General features: G+C 34.9%; 1 protein-coding gene across 2 annotated transcripts; it reads left to right on the forward strand.

Moving 5' to 3' along the window:
* The first annotated feature begins 3,031 nt into the window (after nucleotides 1–3,031).
* Nucleotides 3,032–13,651, forward strand: rhebl1 (Ras homolog, mTORC1 binding like 1). Of its 2 annotated transcripts, none has more exon segments than NM_001076748.2 (8): nucleotides 3,032–3,397; nucleotides 6,323–6,394; nucleotides 6,957–7,024; nucleotides 7,128–7,210; nucleotides 11,164–11,220; nucleotides 11,303–11,350; nucleotides 12,023–12,104; nucleotides 12,213–13,651. In NM_001076748.2, coding segments are annotated over 8 exon segments (555 nt in total). In that variant the 5' UTR covers nucleotides 3,032–3,345; the 3' UTR covers nucleotides 12,306–13,651.
* The last annotated feature ends 353 nt before the right edge of the window (nucleotides 13,652–14,004 follow it).

Below are 14,004 nucleotides of genomic sequence, written 5' to 3' on the forward strand. Positions count from 1 at the left end.
ACGATTCAGTCAACAATTAAGAATTTTACATAGCCTAAAAGAAAGCACAGAGCCTTTCTTCTGAGAAAGAACATTTCACTTTATGTTCTGAGCAGGCCATTAGGGGAATGCAAGGCTTAATTGAATCTTCCCATGCTGAGTGCCAAGATTTGAAACCCCTCAGTTACTGTAGGCAGACCTTTCCTGTCAGAATGCAGAGTAATGCAGGAGAGCTTTTAGTCTTATTAATATCATAGTTTGACGAGAGGTCTGCATGTCTTGTTCAAACCATTGTGGAATTAATCATGATTAGTTTTAATGCAAAGCTGCGTAAAAGAAAGATATCGGCACAGTGCAAATACCTCAACCCACACTAAAAGAAAGTTGCTTGTTGAAACAACAGTTTTTACTGCAAGAATATATATAAAAAACAGCAGGCAACACATTTTAAAATACAACGATAAAAAATTATTATGCATAAAACATTTTTAAAATCTTTCTTTTATTAACAAGTTAAAAATGATTAAATGGTATATGTTTATAGCAACAGGGTTGAAGGTTTACAAAATGAAAATTTTCACTCTACTATTTTCTTCATCTTAAACCTTCTATATAGAACTTAGAATGTTTCATTACTGCCTAAAGCATGTGAATATGAGGCATGCAATTTGCTGTCATCTGCTAAGCATCTAGCTGTAACATTATAACCTTGCATTGTTTCACATAGCACGTCTGTCAGCCCAGTGCGCTGTTAACACCACAAAAGTGGTACTATCCCTGCAAGAGGCCTGTTGCACAAAATTGAGTTGAATAAACTCTGGGTTGTGAAGTAAGTTTGATGTTGACAAAACCAAACAAATGCAAAGTGGTTAAGATCAGGATAAGTGGCTTTACAAGACATGATATAAACCTTCTCTTTTAACATGGGCTTTGACCCAGAGTTTGTGATTAACATGGAGCTTAAGCAGCTCTAAGTAACATGTAAACACCCAATAACAACACATGAGCTGGTTGTTTCAAGCAAGAGTCACCAATTCACTTCATGTTGACAATTTTGAGACATCATTATCAGAAATATTATGAATTTATACACAAAAATGCAAGTCAGAAATAAAAACTCCTGATGCAGTTAAATAAAAATAAATAAAATATAATATCAGCTCAAATCAATCAATTGTTGTAAATAGCCAATCACGCAGAGGAACAGTTTTAATGGTTTCTTGTGATAAAGTCAGAAATATCATTATTAACAATCTAATGAATTTAAACACAACTGCAAGAGAAAAATAACACTGTTGATGCAGCAAATGTTTGAACCGGAACATAAAGAAATTATTTTATAAATGCAAATCTGATCTGATTTTACCCTGTACACTACCTGACAAAAGCCTTGTTGCCTATACAAGTTTTAGGACAAAAAATGATATCTTTACCTCTAGTGCAGACTGTGCAGTGGTTCTCAAACTGTGGTATGTGTACCATCAGTGGTACGCAGGCTTCCTTCTAGTGGTACACGGAGGAATGAAATATGTCATGTACATGCTACACACATTTCAAAATTTATCAAAAATTATGTATATAATATGTCATATATGACATATAGCCTATATTTCTGATGTAATCTGCCATGTTTTTTAACTGCTGCTTTACTGGGCCTACTGCACCACTGTATTTCAATACTGCTCATTTTGGTGGTACTTGGAGAGACAATTGTTTTCTGAGGTGGTACTTGATGAAAAACGTTTGAGAACCACTGCTCTAGTTGATAATTTAATATCAGAAGTGGCTTATTTATCTAAAATAAAATATTATCATGCCTTGATTTTTATTTTTTCAATTAGGACAGTAAGGTTTGACTTTGCTTAGACAAAGGTCTTGTCACTTAACAGAAATAATGTACAGTATAGAATATAAAGTCATGGAGCAGTGAAAAAATAATTGTGTATGACTGCCATGAGTCTGGAGGACTAATAAAGTAATCTAGAAAGCGTTCTTGCAGGACTCAGAGTTCATCAAGATTCTTTGGATTCAACTTCAATGCCTCCTCCATCATACTCCAGATATGCTTATTAATTTTCATGTTGGGAGACTGGGCTGGCCAATCCTGGATAAACCTTGACGTTCTTTGCTTTTAGGAATTTTGATGTGGAGGCTGAAGTATGAAGTATTATTTATCCTTCTCCAAACTTGACTAAAAAACAAAATTCCTGATATTTTACTCACTCCCTCTTTCCTTCTGCAGTTGAAAATAAATAAAGGCATTTGAGAAAAACATGAAGAATGTTTCTCTATACAGTGGACCTGCAGTTTCAAACTTCAGTTTCAATGCAGCTTCAAATGACTCTACACAATCCCAACTGAGGAATAGAACAGAAATAGCGCTATTAACTTGTGTGTTGTTGTTAAATTAAAGAAATATCTGCATTATCGATGCGGTAAAAGGTTCCTTATGAAACTAAAAATAGTCACATCAGTCTTTTGCCAGGAGATTTCAGTGGCTGAACAACACTTCTGTGCATATAATCCATTCGTAAAACAATCTAATCTTCATCAGCTTTGCGTGACTAAAATAGTTTTAAAACAGAACATGACCTGTCTAAAAGAAATACTTCAGCCATGGTGTCATCCTTCCTTCAGTGTGCAAAAGTAATTCCAATATTGATTCAGGATTTTAAACATTTTTGATTTAGTGTCTTGTGTGTACATGAATGCACGGCGCGCATACACATTGTGAACAGGGGTGTGCAGTTGTTCAAATCTACATTTACTGACAGACAGTTTGGGCTACTTATCATAATTATGAGTATTATTGGCCTGACAATATTAAATTGGATGAACATTTTTTTTTTTTTATGCCTGACCCAGAATATAAAAACATATAAATACAATTAGATCATTTACTTTATTCATTGCTATTGGAATGTGAAGAGACTTACAACCAGCACAACAAAACTGTTTCTGAAGACTATCACCAACTGCACCTTTGAAACATACAGGATAAATTAACCCTTTTAACTCCATTCCACTAGGGGGCGGACATGCAACTACAGTTGGTTTTTCTACTTTCATACAAACCAGAAGAAGAAGAGCACACAACTGCGGTGAATAAGCATTTTAGTTCATTCGTCGAAGTTTTAAGACGTCACCGTGTGCTTAAAGGTTTACCACAACAAAAAAATATTTTTTGACTGTTCAGCGTAAAGCAACGAAGTTCATTTTATGCGACAAAATCAACGATGAAGATCTTTCTGGAGGGCGTGGAAAAGTTTGTTGTTATCACGTGATAGACCTCTAATGTTTGATAAACTATTTCTTTCTTAACCTCCAGTTGTTTTGGTTTCGACGTTCAAAGGTTATTTTAAAAGAATGCCTCAACCGAAGTACAGAAAGATTGCTGTATTGGGGTATCGTTCAGTTGGTGAGTGTTCCAAATATTTGCATTAGGAAGAGCTATTTGATGTTTAGAAGTTGCTAAGTTGGTAGAGTTTCTGCAGCTGTTTAGAAAACTTCATTTAAATTGCTACCGGATCTCCAGCCACTTTGAGTTTAATTAACGTTAAGTATTTGTTTTGATCCTGTAAAGAATCTTCTAACAACGCGCCAGCGTTTGGCGACATAATGGAGAAGCGCATGTGCTGGCAGGAATTAGCAACGTGCTTCTTCTTCAGCCAGACCACACGCGATCATCATTTGCCAGTCAACACTCGAATATCCTCAATCGGTCAATTCAAACAACACACTCGCATTTCTCAAAGTTGACCTGAAACACGATGCGTTTTCTTTTCAGCTATTTATTATTAGCTTATTGTCGTTTTCTGTCTCACTTTAATGACGCCACGCTTCATTAACGTGTCGATATCCGTGGCGCTGAGTCGTGACCGTCAAGGGATTTAAAGCGAATATTCTCGGTCATTTTCAAGGGTAACGCTACGCAAAATGTGACCATGTGAACTGATAAACAGTGTAGAGCTCAATTAAGATTTACGCTGATAGATACAAAATGAGTTGACCTTGAATTGAACATTAATAACTGTAACTTTTTAAAGGTCCTTTGAAGTTGAAAATCAGGTCCTTGTTTCTCTGCCAAATTATATACTTTAATGTTTACTTTACTTTATAAGTTGTTCATGCACTTACGAAATTTATATGGTAGACAATACAATATGAATGAATGCATCAAGTTTTATGTAATTTGCCTGTCGAGTCATAATATTTTGTGGCCATGTGTCATGATAATTTTACGGAAAGGCTTAAAATTTACTATATTTCATAAGTCAGAATTTTAAAGTCATATAAAAGTTGAAAAATACTTTGTAAATGTAGATTTGTTAAGAACTGTATATGAATTTTTTAGCCTAGTTAAGTTTGGTTGGACTAATACTTTTTTCTTTTTGTTAGTTTTGAAATTTGTGTATAGAAATTGTTCTTGCACAGCTGTTAATTGTTTGATATATTAGTTTGCTTTGTGGTATTGTTTGCAGACTGATGCCACAAAAGATTGCATGTTGACAAACTTTTTTTGCAAAGTAATTCCATATATATATATTTAGAATTTATAACTTTAAGCAGTATTTTACCTATCCACTATTTTGTATATTCACAGAATTCATAACCATTAATCTGATGCTTGTAAAAACAAATATTTTTAGTTTAGAAATTTAGAATTAGTTAATAAAAAAAAAACTCATCTCTGTTATATATTTAAGAATACAAATTAAGATGCTTTAGAGCATCCTCGTCCTCCATAGACAGCAAGGTTCTGCACTCCTTGTAAGTCCAAAAAGGTGCCAAATCATCCAAAACTGTCTTTTATCCTTAAAACATGCCATCAGTGGTTTAATCAGAATTATGATTGGCTATCATTTTGAATTTTATCGGTTCCAATTCTGATTTTGCTTTTCGATTTCAATTCTTATCCATTGTCAGTTTTGATTTCAATGTAGCAAAAAATGATCATGCCCTAAACATTTATTAACTAATGAAATTTACTTCTGATCTATTATGCCTACACACTGTATTCTGTTTTACATGTTTAACATATTTTATATGATTTTTTTTTATAAAATTAAATTTAAAAATAGTTTAGAACATTGAAGGGAATTAAATATTGTGTCTTTGACTACATTATTAAACATGATGCAGAGGATCATTGCTTTTTGTCATTGATTTTTACCAAATATAGTCACATGTCATTTGAGCACTTCCTGCATCTTTTAAACTAATGTTTAGATTATTGTTCAAGGTCTGGTACCTCGCCAGTGTGGAACATTCTGCCAGATTTCCAAATGAAAATGTGCACACAGGAATCAATAAGACTAATTGAATTTTTTTGTTTAATAACAAGTATTTGATTCTTAATTGAATTCTTTTTCCTGAATCGAAATCGATTTTCTATTCCCAACCCTAATCAGAATATTATCAAGCTATGTGTGTTCATGAAATTTAACAGTTTCCTCTCTACAGTGTCAGAATAGGGAGCATGTTTACATGTCGTACTTGCTTGTGTCTCTGATGTATATTCCAGATGCGCCTGTGCTTTGTTTCAAACTGTTGCACACAGGCAATCAGGGGGTATACGTCATTGCACAGCACTCGCGCACAAAGTATTCTCGAATCTTAATAATATTATAATTAAACCAACCACTGAAGGCATATGGTCTGTTTTGAGGATATTTTCTGGTGTTTTTCTGGTCTTTGAACAAACCTTACTGTTTGTGGAGGAGGAGGAAGCTGTCAGATTTCACCTAAAATATCTTCATTTGTGTTCCAAGACAGGTTTGGAACAACATGTGAGTGAGTAATTTAAAACATAATTTTCACTTTTTTGGTGAACCAATACTTTAAAAATAAGGGTAAAATTATTAGGTTAAAAACTGGAATATAATTATTACCCTGTTCAAATTTTAAATTTAATACAAGGTTGCATTTTACATGGCTGCATTTTGTATCAATTACCATTGTAGTTGAACACAGACAAATGGAGAATTGATGACTGAGATACTATAACCCAGATTTGGACAGAAATTGAAGTAGGATTGCACATTCTGTGTTATCTGCATTTATGAATTCATTGGTCCATTTAAAAAAAAAAAAAACAAGTCTGTACATTTACATCTTATGTTTGTAGTTAGTACTGTTAATCAACTTAAATGTGGCTTGACCAGTAAGTAGCTTTCTTAGCACATTTTTGTTACCTTTTGTAAAAATGTTTCATTTTAATAAAATAATAACATTGTCTAATCAATGTCACCCAATATTATTATTACAGGTGTAATGTGTATTGTAGTTACCTATCTGTGAATAAAAATTGCTTTGATAATAATTTTGGTTTATTTTACAACAGGAAAATCCTCCCTTACGATACAGTTTGTAGAAGGACAATTTGTAGATTCCTACGACCCTACTATTGAAAACAGTGAGTACTGGACTGGAAAACATTTACACAACCTGCATGATTTTAATCTTATAAAAAGCAAATACATTAGCTTGCACCTTTTACAAATAGTTTTTTTATTATTATTAATATCATGTTAGGTTAAACTAATGTTATCACACTTAATATTAAGTGGGTTACATAAAAGTAGAAATCACACTTGTATTGTTACTAACCATTGTAGTATTTTGTGTGCACACATTAGTGCTCTGTGTCTCTTCAAATATGCAATGAACCCTATCATTTAGTTTGTAGAACAAAATAGTGTATATTGTATTAATTGTTTTCCATTTTTTTTAATGTAGTGTGTTTTTAAAAGTAACTGTTTAATTCTGTGCGTAATACATACATATTACAAATTAATTTACATGTAATAACATCAATTATTCATTAACCAAGAACCCTACAAAATAAATTGTGGTTACATGGTAGTAATTATTGTCATTCTCTTGTATTTAATTTTGAATGCTTGCTTGTGTTTCCATGGTGAAATTTTGTGTTCTGATGTGCCCAAAATCAATATGTATTTCTTTTTGTTTTCAAGCTTTTAATAAAATGGTGTCTGTGAATGGTCAAGATTTCAATCTCCAGTTAGTTGACACTGCTGGACAGGTAAAATCATTTTCCCACAATTATTATTTTCATTATCCTTTTAAACAAACTTTCTTTTTCCATAATTTTTCACACCAGTTGTCCCCCTGCCCTTTCTGTTTAGGATGAGTATTCCATTTTTCCCCAGTCTCATTCTATGGATATTCATGGTTACGTTCTGGTGTACTCTGTCACTTCAATGAAAAGGTCAGGGTTTTTTCTTACTTTTTTGTTTATTTAATTTTTGCTTTTTTCTGTATACCATGTTTAATATTTGGTCAATTTTGATCATTCCATTGGACCATATTTGCATTTAAATGCAAATAAGCAAACTTGCTTGCATGCTTTTGTAATATCTCCCGCTCTTTTTCTTTTATTCCCATCTGTGTGCGTGCGCGCGGGTGCGTGTGTGTGTGGTTGTCAGTTTTAATGCAGTGTTTTCTTGATTGTATAGATTTTTTTTTTCTTTTTGTTTCAACCTTACAACTGCCACATCATATGGCTTGTTTTATACAGTATACTGTACTATAACTTCTTACATAAATCAGCCAAAAGAATCAAGAAACAGCTGTCAAACCCCTTTTCCAGACACTCCAAAACCATTCCGAGCTGGAAAATTTGATTCCCCTCATTGACAAATGTATTTCTAAACTAACTAAACAATTTAAAACAAGCCTCTTGTCTCATTGGTTAATTGTTTATGTTTTAAGATTCCGATCATATCAGTCGTCAGTCAGAATTATCCGACAGCTGCTACATTTTGTAGACATTATTTCAGCTGTTGTTGTTTTATTCTATATATTTTTAAACAACATTCAAGGCTTGGTCTGTATTTTTGTTTTGCAGTTTGAAAGATCCTCACATAAAATTTGGTATTTCATATCATTTTTGCTCCAAGTTTACTAATGATTCATTTGAAAGGCATTAGCAAAATCAGCACTGCTATTTTTACTCAGTGTATGTCTTAACTAGGCCCACATGAAATCTGCGCGCGCAGATATTTAGTCCATCAATGATTCTGTTTTTTACTTGTGTAAATGTGTGTAAATTTATATTTATTCAGTTTTTAAATTAATTTCAGTATAATTATTGACTAATGTGAAAATGTTAATATAATTTATTCACAAAACAGTTTGTAAAGTAATATTTTCTGTCTTTCAGTAGATATATTATATAGAAGACTTGCTTTGTTTCCCAAATAAAGGGGATCTAATTTGATTTGCATTGTAAACATTAAATACAAGTTAAACAGGTATTACGTTTTAGTTTATATATTAGGATTTCAGTTATGATACTTCCAAAATAATTTAGCATAAATCTGCTGATTTTTTAACAAAACTCTGCGCAGAAATAGCAAAAAACGTCTGCAGATTTTTTTTGCAGAGTTTTTAATGTGGATTTGAGCCTGATTGGTTTGTTCACATATGCCCAAACAAATTGATATATAAAGAAAATCCAAGTTCAGAAACAATAATCCAAGGTTTAAAGCACCCTTATAGTGTTTACTGTTTATATGTGTATTATATATGTGTTTTTTCTTTTAGCTGTGTTTTTTATCATGTTTTTCAAAATAATTCTCTTCTTCAGATATATTTTTGCTTGTATGATAACACTGTTATGGCTTAAGGCTGATTTATACTTCTGCGTCAAACCCCAGTGTATGCTACGGCGCTGACGCATAGCCCTTCGCCGTGGCCGTCACTGACGTGCACCTCTCAAAAAATGTAACTACACGTCGCAACAACGCGTAGCGTAAGCTCTGTGATTGGTCGGCTTGGTAGTGCTGACGAGTCTGGGCGGGACCGAGAGCCGCGCGAATGGCGCGAGCGATTGTTTACAAGTGTGGAGTCCCGTGAAGGAGCTCCGGGTGGAAATTTTTGTTCTGTGTTTACCTCATAGTTAAAGTTGTTGCACGTCCGCCGGTTCCTGCCTTAAAATGAGCGAGTTTGAGCCACTTGTACATCCCGAAAGTGTTCAGGAAAAGCAAAAAAGCAGAGAAGAAACACCTCACTGCCAACTAGCGTTTCGGAAGTGTTAATGCAGACCAACAGAGACAGCTTGCAGAAGTATAAATGCACAGCCACGCGCGTTGCCTGCGCCGTGGGTTACGCCGGTCACTTGACGCAGAAGTATAAATCAGGCTTTAGGCCGCGTTTACACTGCCGGTTAAATGTGATCCAATTCCGATTTGTTGCTCATATGTGATACAGATAGGATCTGTTCTATGAGCGCGTAAACACTAAAAAATGCATGCATTCGGATATTCAGAGATCGTTTTCCGGCCTCCTTCGTATGTGGAAATAAATCAGATATAGATTGGATATGTGACAATGCGACTGTCATGTAAACAGGCAGATCGATTTATTGAGGCATTCCATTCTGTACATTATTAAACTTGCGACAATGTGGTGCTTCTGTGCAGTTTAATGACAGAAAGAAGAGCGTGTGTGGAAATGCCGACACGGTACACAACATCAGAGAAAACACAGAGGAGGAAAGTGGTCAGTCGCCACAATTTGCTCCCACCAGACCTGAGATCTCTCTCGTACCCACAATATATAAATCTTAAGCGCAAACTGCGTTGACGGCCCATTCCCACCTCTGCCTCAAAATCATTTTAAAGTTGGGCGAACTTGTAACTTTTGCTTTTTGTCGCTATTAACACACGCACTGAGGGCTACACATAAGCCCCTTTCACACAGTGATACCGGTAAATTTCTGGAAAATTTCCGGAACGACTTTACCGGTATTTTGAAAAAAGCGCTGTTCACACAGGCGAGGACGTTACGGAAATTTTCCGGAAAAGAGCATTCACACATCCATTCCAAAATACCGGTAAATTCTGACATCATTAACCAGAAATGAGCTTTAAACGGCTGCGCTTGTATTTGTAAACATTTGCCTAAATTACAAACTCTGTGGATGATCAATATTGTGAACAACTTTCGCAGGATCACTTTCGCATGTCAAGATGTTCATAATATGTGCGTGTGCTGGCGCTCATAGGCGCACGCAAAGCTTGAAGGTAAACAAAGAACGGCTTATCATAAGCATCTCATCGATGAATATTTACACAGTTGGCATTAAGAAGAACATATAAACGTGATCTGACTAACTTCTAGCAGCTAAATGTGTCTGGAAAAATATTCAAAGGCTTTTATCCTCACAAACCGCGCGGACGTAAATGCGTCTGACTGTTGTGATTGGCTAAAGCAGACGTCTCACGTCAGCACGTTCTAGACGTGCACGCGCTTATTACGGGAATCTTCCTTCTGCATTCACACAGCGCAGCATTCCGGCAAATTGCCGGTACTATTACAACTTCTCTTTCCGGAAAATAGCCAGAACGAATTTACCGGTATTTTCAGAAAGGACCTGTTCACACATACAACCTTTCCGAAAGGTCTGTATGTGTGAAAGGGGCTATAGAATAACTTTATTCTCTCCAACACCAGTGCGTACACAGGCAAAGGCTACATCTCCCTAACTGCATCAGAACGGCAGAGTCACTTGCTGTCTTCTAGAAACGACTAAAAACTCAACTATTTAGTCTCCACTTATCTGCAATTGCGTCTCCAGCTATACCACTAACTGTACTCAAAAAAAAAAAAAAAAACGTACATTACTAATGCTTTCCTTACTTTACACACCTGAAACTTGCCTACAGCACTTCATTGTTTACATTGTTGCTCTTATAGTTGTGTAAATTGCTTCCTTGTCCTCATTTGTAAGTTGCTTTGGATAAAAGCGTCTGCTAAATGACTAAATGTAAATCTTCAACTACACACACATCAGGGCCATACCATTACATAAACTGTGTGGGGGTAAATCTGGACTAAACCACAATTCACTGCTTTTACTACACTTCGTATGTTTTGCAGAGCTAAAAACAAGACGCTGTGGCTAGTGTGGCACAGATGCTAGAACCCGCCTTTATGGTTTATGCATGTGCGACATCGTAAATTGTATGGCAAGTGTAAACGCATGAATTGAATATGGGTCACAATGAAAACAAAGTGTAAACAGACAAGCTAACAAATCAGATATAGGCAACAAATCGTAATTGGGCATCAAGACCTGACAGTGTAAACGGAGCCTTAGATGCTGATATAATTTTAGAAGGCATTGTATTGTAAACATAATTTTTTTTTTTCTTCCAGTTTTGAAGTTGTGCAGGTTCTTCACGACAAGCTTCTTGATATGGTTGGAAAGATACAGTAAGTGTGGGTTGAACATATGGTCAAAATTATTACATGGGGCAATAAAACATGTAGTCATAAATATTGCATTTTTACCCAGGGTACCTACTGTTCTAGTTGGAAACAAAAAAGACCTTCACATGGAAAGGTAAGCATATACTACATGTTCACCTGTTGCATCTTGTAATCTTAACCTTATTAATTATGATTAGTTTGCACATGTTGTTTCATTTGCACATACAATTTTAACATTAGCTTTAAATCAGATTTTCTTGACAAAAGGTCACCAAAGGTGTGTGTTTTCTGTGGTAAATATGTTTGCGTGTTCAAAAATTGCACTAATATCTTTAATAACATGAATCTGATTTGACATCTAGAGTTAAATGATTCCAAAGTCCTATCAAGGCAAGTCTGTTCATATGACTTTAATATAGCTCCTTATTCAATGGGAAAATACAAAAAATCTCAACACTTAACAATGCTGAAATGATTGGTTTCAGTTAATAGAAATTACAAGAACTGGTATTGGCTGATTAAAATATGATATTTAACCCTTTGATGCACTACATGGGTGTAAAGTGACCAGCCTTAGTTTATTTTTTTCCTATATATATATTATAGCTTGTGCATCAAAGGGTTAAAGGCCATTTAGGTAAAAGAGAAGAACAATTACTATTTTATTCATAAAACTAAATCCCTTTTGTGATTTTAGAGCACTAAATCGTCTAAATTCAAACTCTCGGGTTCACACACATTGAAGGGCAGCTGCTGTTTGGAAGGAAATGCTTTTTCACACTCATCTATGTTTTGTTTTTCATAGAGTGATTAAACCAGAAGAGGGAAAGAAGCTAGCTGATTCCTGGGGTGCTGCTTTTATGGAGTCATCTGCGAAGGAAAATCAGGTATAATAAACTTTTGTTTTTGGTAGCTTCAATTTATTTTTACAAAACGTGATGCATTTCCACAACGTGTATTGTGTATTTTATAAGAAAAACATATACATTTTACAGACGGCTGTAGAGGTTTTCAAGAGGATTATTCTGGAAATGGAAAAAGTGGATGGAAACGCCCCATCAGAGGAGAAGAAGTGTGCTGTGATGTAAGGCATGCAGTGAACTCACATGCTGAAGATACAAACCACATCACCATGCCATTAATTATAACGGATCAGTTGAATAACAGGTCCTTACCTGATGAATAATGTCCAAATGCAGTCAGATTTATAAATCAGTGCTCTTCAAAACCAATGTCTGCAAACCTATCAACAATCGTATTGGGAATATTAATGCTATTTGAGGCTAGAATTACTGAGGAATATTACTTTAAAAATCTCCCATCCCTACTATCTTCAGCTTTACTACGCTGACTGACATTTAATTTTACAGGTATTAACCTGTCTACATAAACTGTCCCAGAATATCTCAGTTACTCTTTTTTTTTTTTTTTTTGATCTTTTGTTTTTCCCTTAACATAGATTTACTAATTTGACTTTTTTGAGTTATCAACTGAATTAAAGTGTAGTAGTTGAATTAAACTTGGTTTATAGAGACTGTCATAAAGACGACACGTATGACAACTGTGTGCTGTGCTTCTCTCCTTTTGCTAGGGGAGCATGTGAACAGTGTGGATATATACACAATGATGTAAACTGCTCCCTAAAAAACATCCACTGTACCCCCAAGTGCCACCGCTGGTGCATTTTATACACAATCAAGTGACTGCAAAGAACTGTATTTTTTCAGAACCTTCGGTATAAAAGTAAATATATGATCTTTAGAGTAACACTGCTAGATATGCAGCCTTTTTTCCCTTTTCATTTGTTGGAGTAGTTTTTGCTTTGATGATTCAGAAATGAACATGGTTACCTTTAACGGTGCCCTTCCCCCATACTTATTTACACCTCTGTCAACATATATTATCTGTACATTTGGATATGAAGGTGTTCATAAAATAAGTAGACCTTTTTAGTATGATGCTGAACTTCATACAGACCATTTGCCATTTTTAAGGACATAGTCTAATATTTACATAGTTACCAAGGACCAGTCAATTCCTTATCATTTCCCTCTCTGGAGACTAATATTAGCTTAATCTGCATTTAAAAGCAGGCCCACTAACAATTTCTCGTTAGAGCAGTTAAGACTGATGATTCTCCGGCTACTGAAAAATGTCATTTACACAATGCCCCTCTGGTATCTTTTGTGTTATCATATTTAGTAAATATTAAATAGCACTATGACACGGGTACAATCCAGAAATCTCCTGACCTATACTGCATTAAATCAGCACTACTGAAGCTCAGGGGTCTTTACTATCTGACCTCCTATTTTTCTTGTGGTGTTCAGAGTGCCAGGTGCCATTTTTATAATTTTGTCAACCTTCATTATAATTTTAGGGACTTCTGTATATGGATTTTTGTATGTGGAAAAATAAACACTTAAAGAATGTGTCATTTTCTCATTTTCAACTATCAAGAGCTTGTTGGATTTCTCATATCACAGTTTTTGAGAGTTTTCCCATATGATATATCCTGCTTAATAGACTGTTGAAGATATTATATCTAAACTCTTACTCATCATTTGCCATATTCCTCCAGTAGTACACAGATGGTTGCTAGGTCTGCACAACAAAACTAATTTGATGACAACCCTCAGAATTCATCACTGAGGGAATTTAAATACTGGGTCGTTTCACACACTTTTACACTTGAGGTTTTTGCATACGAGTACAGCAGTCACCACACATTGGTATGTAGGCAAAATAGATACAGTTTGCAATTTTGGAGTACATTCCTTTTTCATT

Source organism: Danio rerio, chromosome 6 (genome assembly GCF_049306965.1).
Source record: "Danio rerio strain Tuebingen ecotype United States chromosome 6, GRCz12tu, whole genome shotgun sequence".
NCBI classification, from domain to species: domain Eukaryota; kingdom Metazoa; phylum Chordata; class Actinopteri; order Cypriniformes; family Danionidae; genus Danio; species Danio rerio.

Excerpts from the sequence above, each read along its gene's own strand:
- rhebl1 (XM_073953348.1), top strand. The coding sequence starts at position 6,968 with ATGGTGTCTGTGAATGGTCAAGATTTCAATCTCCAGTTAGTTGACACT. Across the intron at positions 7,025-7,127 it reads TAGTTGACACTGCTGGACAG|GATGAGTATTCCATTTTTCC; the intron begins GTAAAATCATTT and ends CTTTCTGTTTAG. Across the intron at positions 11,221-11,302 it reads GATATGGTTGGAAAGATACA|GGTACCTACTGTTCTAGTTG; the intron begins GTAAGTGTGGGT and ends ATTTTTACCCAG.